The sequence below is a fragment of the Lacerta agilis genome, chromosome 17 (genome assembly GCF_009819535.1).
Source record: "Lacerta agilis isolate rLacAgi1 chromosome 17, rLacAgi1.pri, whole genome shotgun sequence".
Classification (NCBI taxonomy): Eukaryota; Metazoa; Chordata; class Lepidosauria; order Squamata; family Lacertidae; genus Lacerta; species Lacerta agilis.
The window spans coordinates 8,255,674-8,271,555 of NC_046328.1; the positions used below are offsets into that span (position 1 = coordinate 8,255,674).

The 15,882-nt window shown below is 44.2% G+C and overlaps 1 protein-coding gene across 2 annotated transcripts in view; it reads left to right on the plus strand.

Moving 5' to 3' along the window:
* Positions 1-15,882, plus strand: part of ULK1 (unc-51 like autophagy activating kinase 1) — a 114,951-nt gene that overhangs the window by 71,561 nt on the left and 27,508 nt on the right. The window contains exons 12-15 of one of the 2 annotated variants that reach the window (XM_033136351.1): positions 10,775-10,863; positions 12,254-12,407; positions 14,859-14,919; positions 15,706-15,795. In XM_033136351.1, coding sequence (XP_032992242.1) covers positions 10,775-10,863; positions 12,254-12,407; positions 14,859-14,919; positions 15,706-15,795 — 394 coding nt within the window. The remainder of the gene's footprint in view (positions 1-10,774; positions 10,864-12,253; positions 12,408-14,858; positions 14,920-15,705; positions 15,796-15,882) is intronic. The other variant, XM_033136352.1, reaches the window with a different exon arrangement.

Genomic DNA, 15,882 nt, shown 5'->3' on the forward strand with positions numbered 1-15,882 from the left:
CTCTGGTGGAGACAGCTGGGACCTAATCTTTCTCAATTAAGCAAGACTTGGAGACTCAGCAGGCCTCCTTTTGCGAGGAGAGGAATTATATTGGTAATCTGAAGATTTGTGGGTGGAGACACTTAATTCAAGTTTAATATCACTGTCTCTCCAGGCTCAAGGTGAAATAATCAGGTTGGTGGAGCTAGTTTCTTTTAAAGGATGCCAAATCTTAACCTAGAGACCTTTTAAAGTGCTTTAAGGAATCAAGGCAGGAGACACCGGCTATCCCCTCTGTCTCATTGCTCCACCAATCCCTTTGCTCCCCTCTTCCTACACCTGCTTGGGGGCAAAAATTTCGTTCATCTCCTGTTCCAGCCTCTCTCCAAATGCTACTTCCTTTGATGCACCAGACTCATTCCTGTTCTGCCCAGACTCTTGCTTTTGCTGAGTCCTACTCCCCTCCCCCTCTTGCTTGGCATGGAACGTCCTGGACTACTTTCCTCAGCCTGGCAAAGGATTTTCCTTTGCGATGGTTCATCATGCTGCACTGTCAGTGCTGCAGTTTGTGTAGCGGAGTGCCGGGCCTCCATTGCTCCATCATGGGCATACGATGAGGCAAGCGCTCGAATGTGCAATCATGCAAGCATGAAATCTTCAAACATTTGGTTCCCCACCACCACACATGAGAAATAGGCTGGAAAGAGAAGTGGCTGAATTGCAACTAATCACCAAACTTAAAACCATGGAGAAACCATGTCTGAACAAAGACATTGGATTCTTATCTCATTATACATGACAAAGCTATCTTTAGCCATCTCACCCCTTGCCTTTCCCTGCAAGACTAATTGCAGCCGTTAAGAGTCCAACAGGTTTTCCACACCTATCAGCTGATCACCCATTCCCACCACCCTTCTGAGTAATACCCCTCCCCACTCCCTCACTATATTTAAGGATCTGGTGACTTCTGTTTCAGTGTATCTGAAGAAGTGTGCATGCACACGAAAGCTCATACCAAGAACAAACTCAGTTGGTCTCTAAGGTGCTACTGGAAAGAATTTTCTATTTTGTTTCGACTATGGCAGACCAACACGGCTACCCACCTGTAACCACACATGAGTGTCACTGAAAGCAGAAGCTCTTACCAACACATAGGAAGGAATTTAACCCTATTAACTATTTTGGCCATCTAGTCTAAGACTGTCTATTCGGTCCAGCAGTGGCTTTCTAGAGTCTCCAGAGGAGGCTTTTCTCATCACCCAGTACCTCATCTTTATTTAACCAGCAGTTCCGGGGACTGGAGCTCAGGTGTTTGTCATGCAAAGCATGACCCCCTGAGCTCTGAGCTCTGGCCCCCTCCCCTGTTCTCTTCTTTAATTTTTTTTTAAAAATAATTTTCCATTTCAAATTTTCACATTCAGAACTTCCGGTTAGGTGCCGGTCAATGGCGGACGGGAGTCCGACGGCTCCGTCCTCCGCCAGGCTTTAGGGACTTCTGTGCCTGCGCCACGGGTCCCTTAAAGCCACGGGAAGAGCGTCCCGTGGACCTGAGCTTCGTGGGTCCCAGACGTGCCGTCTCCGTTCCCGATTGACCCTCGTAAGGGGGAAAATCGGGCGAGCGGAGCGCCGGCACGGGACTGAAGAAGCGTCTGCCTGCGGAGGATCAAAGCAGCGATCCCGCCAGACTCGAGCACCCGGCACTTCCTGCATAGAAATCTCCAAAGAAACTCTGTAAGTTAAAGAATTGGATTATTTTTACAAGTTTTAAGAGCACTGCTTACAGAGGAACTGCAAAAGGAAGCCTGCTCCCTTTAAACTGTTTGCGCGAGCTTGGTAGCGCTAAAAGATCAAAGCCGCGACTAACGGAAAAGTTTTGCGAACTTTTTAAAAGTTGATTAAAAGTTGTTTAAAGGATGTTTAAAGACTTAAAAACAGTTGATATGGCAAAAGAAGACGCCCCTCACCCTCTGGATTAGGATTCCGGGTCAGTAGCGGGCTGTGATATATTGTTGCCATTTTTTTTCCTTTGTTGGTGTTTCAGTGACTGTTTACCAGTGGAGACATTCTGACTTCTTTGTAACCAGATACAAGTTATTTTGTGGACTTTGGTGGTAACACTGCAAGTTAGGAACTGTGACTGACTTGGGCTACATGAAAATGGGCCCTTCTTGGCTTTAAGGAACTTATATTTTGGAAAATTAAAACTCTTTGCCTAAAAGTTGGACTTTCGGGACTGGTGTGGGCTCCTGGCTCAGCAGCCTCTTTGTTCTCAGGACTGAGCTGCTGGCCACCTGGTGTTTACTTTTGGGACTGTTGGCCTTCTGCTGTGAATGTCTGAGATTGTTACTACAGAAACTGGAGTGACCTTGAGATTACAGTTACAGAGCCCACAAGGAATGGAACTTAGATCAAAAGGAACTGGCTCTGAAAAAAGAAAAGGCTCTGTTTCCCTAACTCTACAGGAACAAATGGAGAAATTAGTTGTTAGTGTTGCAGAAATTGCAGCAGGACTGAAAAGCGTGACTGACGGGTTGAAGCAAACACAAGATCAAGTTTCATCAGGAAATACAGCAGTGAATTCAGCAATAGAAAAATTACAAGCTGATATAAAAGCTGACATTAAAAATTCTACGCAGACCCTAGAAAAATCCATTGGACAAATTGAGGAGAACGTAAGGAAGAACAGAGAAGAGATTAATAGGATTGGGCAAGAGGTGACCACCTTGAAAAAGGACTCAGAGGAAATTAAAGTGGTCAAGGAAAAAATAAAAAAGGTAGAGGAAAAATTGGACAATTTAGATTTGGAACAGATAGAGAGTATTGGATCACGACAGAGGTCTGTTGAAGAGTCCCTCGCGTTTCTGCAACTACATCAAAGAGAGGGCAACATCCGCCTAAGAAATCTTCCAGAACTGGAAGGGGAAGACCTAAAAGACTACATAGTGAAGTTATTCTCAGGATTTTGGGAGATAGAAGAAATCAACGTCTCAGCACGCATAGTGAAGGCCTTCAGATTTGGTCCAAGAGGCTCCAGAGGAAAGAAAAGCAGTAAAACAGTCAGTGACTGTTTGATTGTGCTACACGATCGACACGACAGAGACTACTTTCTGGACTTGCATTATAGAAACAACCTGGTGGTTGAGCAGAATAAAGTAATTTTTTATAAGGACATCCCCAGATTTTTCCTTGACAAAAGAGTTCCCTACAACGATTTGGCAACTGAGCTTAGAAAAAGGAAAATCCCCTTCAGTTGGGAATTTCCAGAAGGCCTGGCATTTACGTTTGAAGGAAAAAAGATAAGAATAAGGTCCCTGGCGGAGAAGCAGAAGTTTTTGGACAAGCACCTGGAACAATTTAAAGGCACACCACTCGACCCAGCACAATTCTACAGGTTTCCAGAGGTATTTCCACCACCGCCGGGACCACCACCAAGCCTACCCAGCCCAGGCAAGGATCCAGAGGAAGACAAGATAGGAGAAGCAACTGGAGGAGAAGACTAGAGAAAGGAAAATGGCGCTCAAGTTAATGACATGGAATGTCCGGGGATTGAATCAGAGACCAAAGAGACGCAGAGTGTTTTATAGCATAGAAAAGAAGAATTTGGATATAATATGCTTACAGGAAACCCACATAGCCCGACGTCATAGAAGATTACTACAGAACAAAAAATTAGGCCAAGAGTTTATATCATCGGATAAGGCCAAGAAGAGAGGAGTAGTGATATACGCAAAGGAGAAATATAGCCCAAGACAGCTTTTTAAAGATGAAGAAGGGAGATACATCGCAATTGAAATTAATATACAAGGCGAAAAATTCTTGATTCTGGGACTTTATGCACCAAATGATGGAAAGTCAATTTTTTATAAGAAAATACATGATCTGCTGTTGGACTATTTGGATTACAAATTAGTTTGCCTTGGAGACTTTAATGGTGCAGTTTCCACACTAATGGATAGATCTCAAAGAACCAAATTAACGAATGATGGGAAACTCCCAAAGACTTTTTTCGAAATGGTGGATAATTTGAATTTGGTGGACTCTTGGAGATTAAAAAATCCCACAGATACAGAGGCAACATACTTCAGCGAACCTCAGAAGTCATGGTCGAGGATAGATTATATTTGGATATCGAATGAATTGGCTCCAAAAATACAAAAGGCAGAAATTGGCCCTAAAACTCTTTCAGACCATAACCCTGTACAGTTAAATTTAAAAATGATTTCCAAGGACTCTTTTAGATGGAGAATGGATGACGCTTTGATGAGAGACACCAAGCTAGTGGAAAGAGCGGCGAAAAAGATGAAAGAATATTTTCAGATAAATTGGAGCTCCGAAGTGGAGAAAAGAATTGCTTGGGATGCAAGTAAAGCTGTAATGAGAGGATTTCTCATTAGTGAAAAAGCAAAAAAGAAGAGACAACAAAATGCAGAGATGGAGAGATTGTTGAAATCAATCAAAGAAAAGGAAAAAGAATTAAGAGGACATCCCAGATGTGTCAAAATCCAAAAAGAAATTAAATACTTGCAATCCCAATATGCCAACATAATGAATCAGGACATCGAATGGAAAGTGAAAATGATGAAGCAAAGAACATTTGAATCGGCTAATAAATGTGGAAAATTACTAGCTTGGCAATTGAAGAAAAGACAAAAGGCAAATGTCATCAATACCTTGGTAGTAAACGGAAAAAACGTGGAGAAACCTGAGGAAATCAGATGGTGTTTTCAAAGATTTTATAAGCAACTGTACAAGGAGGAGAAGATAGATGAAGCAGAAATTGACCGATTTCTGGAAAAGAATGGACTGCAAAAGGTCCCAGAGGAAAAACTAGTTACTCTCAACCACCCAATAACGACACAGGAGATAGAAGATGCGATAAATAACATGCAATTGGGGAAGGCTCCAGGACCGGACGGTTTAACAGCAAAATATTATAAGACATTGAAAGACTGGCTATCGCAGCCACTAAGAGAAGTATGCAACAAGATACTAGAAGGAGATAGGGCACCAGAGACGTGGAAGGAAGCCTTTATCACACTGATTCCAAAACCAGATACTGATAAGACTCAAATGAAAAACTATCGCCCAATATCCCTTTTGAACGTGGATTACAAAATTTTTGCAAATATATTGGCTACAAGATTGAAAAGAGTGTTGAAAGATTATATACATAGAGACCAAGCAGGTTTCTTGCCAGGAAGACAAATTAGTAATAACACGAGAATCATTGTGGACATTTTAGAAAAACTGGAGAGAAACATAAATACAGATGCGGCACTATTGTTTGTTGATGCAGAGAAAGCATTTGATAAAGTCTCTTGGACATTTATGAAAAAGAATTTGGAAAGGATGGGAGTTGGTCAAAAATTTTTGAATGGCATTAATGCCATCTATACAGAGCAAAGAGCTAAAGTAATAGTAAACAGTGTGATATCGGAGGAGTTTGAAGTTGAAAAGGGAACAAGACAAGGGTGCCCTATCTCCCCTTTACTTTTCATTACGGTCCTGGAAGTCCTCCTAAATATGATACGAAAGGACAAACAGATAAAAGGAATTCGTGTGGGAGAGAAGGAATACAAACTACGCGCCTTCGCAGACGATTTGATGTTATCCCTGCAAGAACCGGAAAGCAGTGTCCCCAGAGCTTTGGGAATAATCGAACAATTTGGACTTGTAGCTGGTTTCAAGTTAAACAAGCAGAAAACCAAAGTTTTAGGAAAAAATATGAGTGCAGAACAAATTCAAAGAATACAGGAAGGCACTGGCCTCAATTTTGTTAAAACAGTAAAATATCTAGGTATCAACCTCACAACCAAGAATTTGAACCTGTATAAGGACAACTACGAAAAACTGTGGATGGAAATAAAGAAAGACATGGAAATATGGACAAGATTGAAACTGTCGTTAATGGGAAGAATTGCCGTGATAAAAATGAATGTCCTACCAAGGATGCTGTTTTTATTCCAAGCCATACCAATTTTGGACAAACTGGATTGTTTTAAGAAATGGCAAAAGGACTTATCAAAGTTCATATGGCAGGGCAAAAAGCCAAGAATTAAGTTTAAGATTTTAACAGACTCTAAAGAGAGAGGAGGCTTTGCCCTGCCGGACTTAAGACTCTACTTCGAAGCAGCGGCCTTTTGCTGGTTAAAGGACTGGTTCAAACTAGAAAATGTTGATGTATTGGACTTGGAAGGGTATGATAATATGTTCGGTTGGCATGCATACCTTTGGTATGACAAGGCTAAGATCCACAGAACTTTTAAGTCTCATATAGTTAGAAAATCCTTATACCAGGTTTGGTCTAGATATAAAGACTTGTTAGAGAGAAAGACCCCTAGATGGATCTCTCCAGTGGAGGCCAAGGCCTACAAGAGACCGAACATGTCTGCAAATTGGTTAAGATATATGGACATATTGCAGCAGGAAGGGGACTCTTTTAAGCTAAAAAGCTACGATCAAGTGAAAAGTCAGGTCCCCGACTGGCTGCATTATCATCAGGTATATGAAACATTCAAAATGGACAAAAAAGTTGGTTTTCAAGTAGAAAAATCAAAACTGGAAACAGAACTGATAGAATCGAACTTTAAAAACCTTTCCAAAATGTATAATCTTTTGCTAGAGTGGCATACGAAAGATGAATTGGTTAAATCGTCAATGATAAATTGGGCGAAAGATATAGGACACAATATTATGATGGATGACTGGGAGGGATTGTGGCAAAAAGGTATTAAATTTACTGCTTGTCATAGTTTAAGAGAAAACATAATGAAAATGGTTTATAGATGGTATTTGACACCAGTTAAGATAGCCAGGATGAATACCAAAATGTCAGATGTATGTTGGAAATGTAAACATGCGAAAGGTACCTTTTTTCATATGTGGTGGTTGTGCCCAGCGGTAAATGCCTTCTGGGATAAGATTTATAACGAACTCAAGAAGGTAATGAAGGTTACCTTTTGTAAGAAACCAGAGGCATTTCTCCTGAGCATAACCAATGAAGAGATACCCAGTCAGGATAGAGTGTTTTTTATGTATGCCACAACAGCAGCTAGAATCTTATTGGCAAGAACATGGAAAGGCGAAGAGATACCAACGGTGGAAGAATGGCAGATGAAGATGATGGAATATATGGAACTCGCAGAGCTGACCGCCAGAATCCGGGACCAGAGGGAGGAGAAGGTGTCAAGGGATTGGAAGAAATTTAAGGATTATTTAGTCAAAACAGTAAAATTGAATATCTGAGCAGAATTAAATAGAATAGCGGCTTTAGTAGATATATGTTAGATAAAATTGTTGGTAAGATATTTTCGTGTGAAAAATTTAATTGTTAGGAATTGTGTTAAGATTTGGTGTTAAAGTTAAGATATGATTAAGCAAAGTAAAGTGTATTAGAAATTGAGTTAATGTGAATAGAACAAGATACAAAGCTACCTTGAAGATATATATGATTTTGAAGACAGTGGAGGGAATGGGGGAAGTCCCTCAAAATAGAGAAGTTAGTAACAAGAAAAGTAAGAGGATAAATGTTAGTTTAAAGGTTTGTATATGTTTCTTTTTATTGTGATTGTTTGATTATGTTTTTGTGTTGTGTTTATGTATTGTATTTTGTATTTTTATATTGTGAATGTTGTTGTTTATGCTATGTTTTCCCTTTGTCTTAATAGAAAATAATAAAATCTTATAAAAAAAAAAAAAACAAATTTTCACATTCAAGCTGAAAGATAACTGTCAGGGAACTATCCCCGGGACTCAGAGCAGAGTGGTGCAAGGGCTCTCAGGATGTTACAGAGAGCCCCAGTCCCACCTTGCCAGCAGCTCCTCCTCTGGTAGCAAAAGGAGCGGCGAGACGTCCAGCGGGGAGGGGGAGAGTTCACAGGGGAAAGGGAGTAGAGGCTCTGGGGATGCAAGAGAGTCCCAGCACTCCCACAGTCCCGAGGGTGATACAGGGGGAACGCAATTTCCGTCGCCCCAAAGACATCATGGGGTGAAAAGAAAAGATGGAAGGCAGGGTTTTCGTATACCAAAACTTTTGTTGGGGTCAGAACCGGAAGGGACCATTCCCGGATTTTGACACCACTTGATACAGACATGAATTTTTTAGCTCTGCACACTGTACATAGTTTGCACAATAAAAAACCTTAAAGGAAACAGCGGAGTTCTGGCTTCTTACTCATGAGCAACTAACTGAGAACCTTACAGATAACCATACGATAGTCCCTTCCCCGGCCCCTTCCATGGTTCATTTTAGTTACCGGTACCCATTGCTACTGCATATCCTGATTAATCCCTCTTTCCGTTTCTGAGCATATATCATCCAGGCTTGCATAGACAAAAAAACCTGCTTTTTTTCTCCTTCCCTTGCAGTGTACAAATAATTCCCTCCCTCTTTTTATTATTGCATTATCCCAATGGTTTCCTTGCACCAATCCAACCAATGCCTTACCTCAGAATGGTGCTTGTCTGCCAAAATATGCTAAGTGCAGGCAGCCAAAACATGGTTTCACAGGGCAAATGAACACCTGGCTGTTAAAACACCAGCAATATGATGTCATTTTATGGTAGTCCCCAGGTATGTTTTCATTAATTAAATATATTATGATTTTACTGAGAACATTTTTCTTCTGTGTGCAACCACCATCGTTTTAGCCTTCTAGTTATCATCTGGAGAAAAGTACATCATCTCATTCTTTTGGAGTAATAGAAGCTATAGCCGGACAGTAATTTTCCTGTTGCTGTTGTACAGAGAGAGAAAAAACAGCTGCAGCTGGGGTGTGTTAATTAATTATAGCTTTACACCCTTCAAAATTAATTATAGCCTTACACCCTTCAAAACATATAGCAATGTTTTAAAACGTTTTTCACACATGATGTGAAAATTCAGAATCAATCAATTTCACTGTGCTCCAGGGCTCAGTTTTCTTTATATTTTCTCTCGCGCTTTATTTATTTAATTGAAAGTATTCCAGTTCTGTCTTTCTGCATCAATGTGAGGTACTCAAGGCAACTCAGAAATGATTTAACAAACAAACAAACCATGATTGAATGCCTACAAAGCACAACCCAACACAAAACACGGAAAGAGACCGGCCGATAATAAATTCTCCAAATTGTGTGAAGAACCAGACGCAGTGCTTGAGATAGCACTGAAATGTCTGATAATGGTAGGAAGCCTGCCCAAACAATATCTATCTATCTTCCCCCCCCCCACCCTCTCTTTTGCTTGTAATGTTATTGGGGGAGGAGGCCATACCGGTAGCTCTAGGGCAGGGATGGAGAACTTCACCACCATTCTCTATGCACTGGTAACTTCATGGGTGGATACCTGCAATGCTCTCCATGTGGAGCTACCTTGGGGCTGACCCAGAGGGAGCAGGTGGGGCAGGACACCGTAGCCAGGCTGCTTATGAAGGCAAGCTGCCACCAGGAAGCAGCACCTCAAAGGCTGCAGGATTTGTACTGTCTGCTGAGCCAAGTTCAAGGATTTTGGTACTAAGACCCTAAACTGCTCAGGACCAGATTTCTTAAGAGACCACCTTATCCCTCACTGCAGTTTATGGAAGAGCTTCTCCTGCATCTTCCAAAGAAATTGGAAGCTCGCTCTGCAGTAACTTGGAGAAGTGCTTTTAGTGTGGCTGCCCTTGTTCTTTGGAACAGCATTCCTGCTGAGATACAACAGATGCCCATTATCTGCCCTTTCTGGAAGCCACCGAAGGCATTTTTTGTTCCAACAGCTTTCCCAACTGTATGACTAGGTTTCTGCCATGGGTATCTATTTGGTGTTCAGAAATTTATCTGCTGCTGTTTATTTATTTTTGGTGGCGTTTAACTGTTTTCATCTGATTCTGCTGCATTCAGTACGTTGCCTTGAGGCATGTGTGTAAGGTGATCGATAAATTAGAATAAGTTGGGACCCTCCAGATATTGCTGGACTCCAGCTCCCAGTGGTTGGGAGCAATGGGGGTTTGAATCCCAACAAGATATGGAGGACCCCAGGTTACCTGGGTAAGGAATCCCAAAGGATTCCTTAAGGGAAGGCTCTGTCAGGTGTATTTGACCACTGGATTATTTCTGGGTAAGGAATCCCAAAGGATTCCTTAAGGGAAGGCTCTGTCAGGTGTACTTGACCACTGGATTATTTCTGACCCTGCTCTTTGGTTCTGAGGACTTTCGGGGTGGCTTCCAATTAAAAACTGCCAACCACATCCTAAAAAAAAACACTTAAAGCAACAACATCGCAAGAGTCTGCGCATGAGGACGGAGAAAGGACTCCTGGTTTTTTAAAAGAAATATAGTAGACCTGAGTCATGCCACTGTTGCGGTGCTGCAACAAAGAAAAAGTTGTTTGTGTTCTAGAAGGCAGCCAGCAGGTTGGGCCAACCTTGTGCCTCCAAATGTTGTTGGGCTGCAACTCCCCCCCCCCCCGAACATTGGCCATGCTAGCTGGGGCTGATGAGAGCTGGGAGTCCACTGTCTGCATTGACTACCCCTGACAGAGACCAAAGTCATTTAGAAGCCAGGAGATGTGCCTCCTTCAGAATCTGCTGCGTGGTGAAATAAATGGCAGCTTCACAGATGGGGTGGGGACAGACACCTGCCACATTCAGTTGCACTGAATGCCAGCTTGTTTCTCCCTCCCCCCCCCATCCCGCCTCAATTCAGTGACGTCGCCTGGCACCTGAGGTAAATCTGTTAGCGTGAGGAAGGCAAGAAAGCTGTTCTAATCCCACCGTTGACAACCTAGAAAGCATGACCTTTCTTTCTTCTCTCCCCTCCCCCTGCCCTCTTTCTTCAGCTGCTTCTGTGCCAATGCCTTCTTATCCGAGCTCTGGGTCTGGGAGTTCGTCCAGCAGCTCTTCCACGTCCCATCTCGCATCTCCTCCCGTAAGTACAATGCACGCCTCTTGAGCGCTGTTGGTTTTCCTCCCCCCTCTTGTTTGCCACTGGGTCGTTCTGGTGGCTGCTGACAACTTCCTCCTCCGGGTGCCCACCGCGCTGCCAGTCGACCATGCAGGGTGGCATTTTCAAGGGAGAGAACCATCTTAAGCGGTGTGTGGCAGATCCCAAGTCAGCCCACGTAAGAAGCACTCAGATCAAAGGCTCATCTAGTCTAGCATCCTGCTTCTTCACAATGACCAGCCCAGATGCCTCTCGAAAGCCCACAAGCAGGGCATGAGCACAGCAGCTCTCTGCCTACTTGGGATCCCCAGCAGTCTGTATTCAGATGCAGGCTGCCTCTGGATCCTGGAGGCAACATATGGATAGCCTTATCCTCTGTGAATGTGTCTAAGCCCCTTTTAAAGCCACCTTAGTTCATGGACTTCATCACATCTTATGGAAATAGATTCCACAATATAACTGTGCTCTGTGCGCTGGGGGGTGGGGTGGGGGCAGGAAGAGCCTCTCCTCTCTATCTCTTTGGTCTGCCCTGAATATTGCTCTGTTAAGTTTCCTTGGGTGAACCTGGGTTCTGGAGAGAGGAAAAACTACCCGGTAGTTCGCTTGATCCATTTTCTCTGTATTGTGCATCAGTTTCTAAACCCCTATCATGTCCTCCCTTGCTCACTTCAAAAACAAACGCAAAAGCTCCTTCTAAGGGAGTTCCTCCAGTTCTCTAATCATGTTATTGCACCTCTTATGTAGCTCTTCCAGCTCTACAGTATCCTTTGCTTGAGATACAATGAGCAGAACCATGTGCACTGTATTCTAATTGCGGTTGCACCATCGGTTTCTATGAAGGCCTTGCATGGCACCCTCCGCCCAAAGGGGCTTCGTGTGTAGGGAATAAAGGAACAATGAGCGACCCCAACTCAGAATATGGCTCTCATTTCCACCTGCAAATTTGAGGGTTTGTTCCTTCAACCCTCTAAATATCGTAAGAAAGCAGAGACTAAAAGCAAATTTGGTGGCAATTTTTGTATTGCCACAACATCGCTAGCCCCATAAACGGGACTTCTGCAAGGTAATAATGGGATAACAGCCACCACATACTGGGGGACTTTCTGTGTCAAAGAACTGTCCCAATTCCCTGCCGACTGCACCACTTGATGGCAGACACTCGATGTTTCTGGGGCCACTGAAATGGCATAGTTTTGTCTTGGGGCCTTTGGAGGACTGCCTTGAAAGAAGCAGCTGTTCCATAGACACCGTGTGCTGGCAGAACCTCCTTTTCTGGGAGTGCTTTTTGGTGCGGAAGAGCCTGCAGAATGCACCACGAGTTGCTTCCGAGGTTTGCGTTTTCACTCCTGTTTCTCCTTCCCCTTCCCTCGAACAGTCCCTTGGAGAGATGGCACATCTCCCCGAGAAGGCTTTAGCCTCTCCTACCCAGCCCGGCTTCCTTCATGGGTCGAAGGAGTCGGCTGGCTGCAGCAGCAAGAACTCCTCCTGCGACACCGACGACTTCGTCATGGTGCCAGCCCAGTTTGCAAGTAAGCAGTGTGTTTTCTTTTCGAAGCAGAGGCATGGCTGGTGGTGTGGCGGAAGGGGTTGTGGGCATGCCTCAAAGGCAGGGGACAGCAACAATAATCTCATGAGCCCTGTTGGTTGCCAGTTTGCATCTTGGCCGAAATCAATATGCTCACCTTAGTGTTTAAAGCCCTAAGAGACTTGGGCTCCAAATATCTGAAAAATTACCTCCTTGCCCACAGACTATCTGCTGTTGAGATCAGCAACGGCGGCCTTTTGAGTAGTTCCACCGCTGTCAGAAGCTCAGGGTGGCAGCAGCCCAGGAGAGGACATTCTCTGTGGCATTCCCTCCCTACAGAGGTGCATCTGTGCCGTTTTTCTCATATGAGCTTTGTTTTAGGACCCGTCCTATTCTCGCAGTTGTGGTTTGTTCTTAAGGTGTTTTTAATGTTGTGTTTCAAATTGCTGTGACTTGCACTGGGACCTTGGTGGGTGAAGGGCGAGTGATAGATCGTTACATTTAGGTATTCCTCTTCTGTGCTACAGCAGCACATGAGGACGGGAAGGACCAGGGAAGAGTGCAAGAGCTCTGCCCCTCTCCATGGGTCCTTCCTTCCTTCCATTGCTGTGCAGGGAGGGTGACCTGAGCAGAGCAGGATGTCTAGGCAGGTGGCTGCACTCTGACTGCAGAGAATAAAGGGGGCCAAACTAGCATGGTTATCCCCACTCTCCCCCTTTGCAAACAGATTAATGTCCAGGTAGCGTTGCATGCATTGAACAGGAGAAGGGGAACAGCTTTCTGATTCACAAGGCTGCTGAGATTTGAAATACAGGTAGCTTGTTCTTCAGCTTGGGGTTTTCTGTAGTGAGAAGCCTTGGTGGGGAGATGGCTGAGCAGGCAGGCTTGTTCGGAATGAGTGTTTTAGGAGTTTGATCATCCGTGTTTGGGAGCTCCTGCCATCCAATCACATTTCCAGGTACTGGGAAAAGGCACGCTGGCAGGACCCACCATTCGTATGCAGGTGCTGGGGACCCATCTAGTAGGGAGCACACTTCATGCTTGTCCAGCCCCCCACCCCACCCCTTTTCCTGGTGGCGGGCCTCCATTTAAATTCCTCTCATTGCCCCAGAGTGGTGCCATATTGGGGGTGTTTGGAGGAATGAAAATGGTGCCCCCTGTGCCCACACTGATGATTCCCTGTCCCTCCTTGGAGTGCCACGTTCCCAAGAGGGACCAGAGATGCAGGAGGCCTTCCAGAGAACACTTTGCCCAGGGTCCCCTGAAACCAGCGCTGCCGGGGAAAGAGGCACTGCAAGTTGGTGCCCGTTTTTGATGTTTGAGCCCTCAGTAATACTTATCCTCTGGGATGAGCCACAGGCACCAGGCAGAGGGTGCTGTGATGTGCATTTGTGTGTGTTTCAACCTTGATGCACTTTCAAAGGGATGTGACACGAGCACACCACGATGCCACAAAGTGCTGGAAAATCTCCTGTCTTCTGAAAACGGAAATGAAATCGCACACGCATTTAAAAAAAACAACAGCAACACGTGGCTTTGCAAAACTGAAATTGTTCCTTTGAAAAATACCCTACAGGCTCCCAATAGGAAGCTCATTCTCTGAACGCCGATCTTTTATCTCGCCAAAATCAGACCCGCCTCCACACACAAAAGTGGGGAGGTGGCAGCAGGCTTGGGGAAGTTCAAAATTCCATTGCGGGATTGTACAGCCCACCGAGGGCTGAATATGCTCAAAGGCACATGGAATGGGATCGGCTGTAGTATGCAAGAAAGGGGTTTGTTTGGTGCCTTGAACAGGAGCACTCTGCCCCTGCTGGAGGTCCAACTTTTCAGATATTACAAGCCTTGGGCCAGTGACATCTTTTGTGTTATCGCGCCTCTCCCCATATGAGCAAAGTGTCCTCACTCCCATCATTTCATACAAATTTGTACAGAAGGTCACACAAGACCTGGTTTTTGCATGGCTAAGGTCTAGCCAGCCTCCCACTGTGTGGATAATGGGGTCGTGAAAGGCATGAATGTCCGTACTGTACCTCTACTTGCAGCCTCCAGGTGTTGCCAAACTACAGGTCCCTTCTTACCCCACCACTGGCCATGCTGGCTTAGGGCTGATGGGAGTTGCAGTCCAGCTGTAACCGGAGAGCCACAGGTTCCCCACCCTTTCTTTTTAACCTAATTGTGGAAAAGCTCACCTTAGTGGTGTTGAGAATAAGCATGCTTACCCAAAGAGAGGAAGCAAGAGAGGCCTCCGTGGCTTCAGTCTGTCTTCTTAAAAAGAATTATATAAAAGCTCACGCAACAGTTGAGGGCCTTCAAAGACCTCTCCTTTATGTGCAGTTCTCGCATGTCCGCAGACCTAGGGGGCGGGGAAATTAATTGTGCATGTCCATGCTCTTTATGTAATTACTGCAGCATGGGCCTGAAATTAATCTTTTCTGAACTTTTATAAACTTAGGTGATATTGCTGTGGAGGCTGCAGGAGGAAAAACTATCCAGGACAGCCTGATGTGTAGTGGGTAAGGATCTTTAGTGTGTGTTTTTATTTTATTTTATTTATACTTTTCATTCATTCATTTAACTGATTTTACAATCATTTTAACTTTTTAAAACTTGACTTCCTTCCCCCTCTTTCTGCAGTTCCTTGAATTTGTTTTTAATATATTCTGCATATCCAACCTAACTTACTCATTTATTTATCTTCTTTAAATATATACTCTTATGTAAATGCAGGTTATTACAGTAATCCTGCCGGTGTTTTTATCTGTTTACAATTTATCTGTAAATATTCAATAAACCACCCCATTCCTTTATAAAAAGTTTTGATTTCTTATTCTCCCGGTAAGTTTCGCCATTTCTGCATATTGCGTAAGTTTTTGTATCCATTCTTCCTTTGCAGTCCCCACAAATAACCCAGAGATGCAGAGATGCATTTTAACTAAAAGGACACATTCTAGACATGTAAAAACACGCTGATTCCTGGACCGTCCGCGGGCCGGATTGAGAAGGCGTTTGGGCCGCATCTGGCCCCCGGGCCTTAGGTTGCCTACCCCTGGTCCATCTAGTCCAATATTCCTATCCCTCGGTGGCCAGCCAGGGGAAGCCCACATGAAAGATGAGTGCAAAGGCTCGTGTTCCCCACTGATAGTCTTACCCTCCACAATTTGTCTGATCATCCTTTCAGGCTGTCCAAGCTGGTAGCTCTCGCTACAACTTGTAGTGGGCTTGGCAAGGTTCGCTGAAGCACTGGCATCTCCCTCTACTGCAAATGACGTTGCTGTTGTTTTTTTCTTGCCTTTTTCCAGGAGTTCCCTGGTGGCTTCAGCAGGCTTGGAAAGCCAAGGAAGAACTCCATCTCCTTCCCCTCCTTACAGCAGCTCTCCAAGTCCATCAGGGTAAGAGGAAAATCAGATGAGAGTGTCAGCACTCCTCATCCCCCTAAAAAAAAGAGGAGTGTGTGACTCTCTGTGTGTGCAGATTTG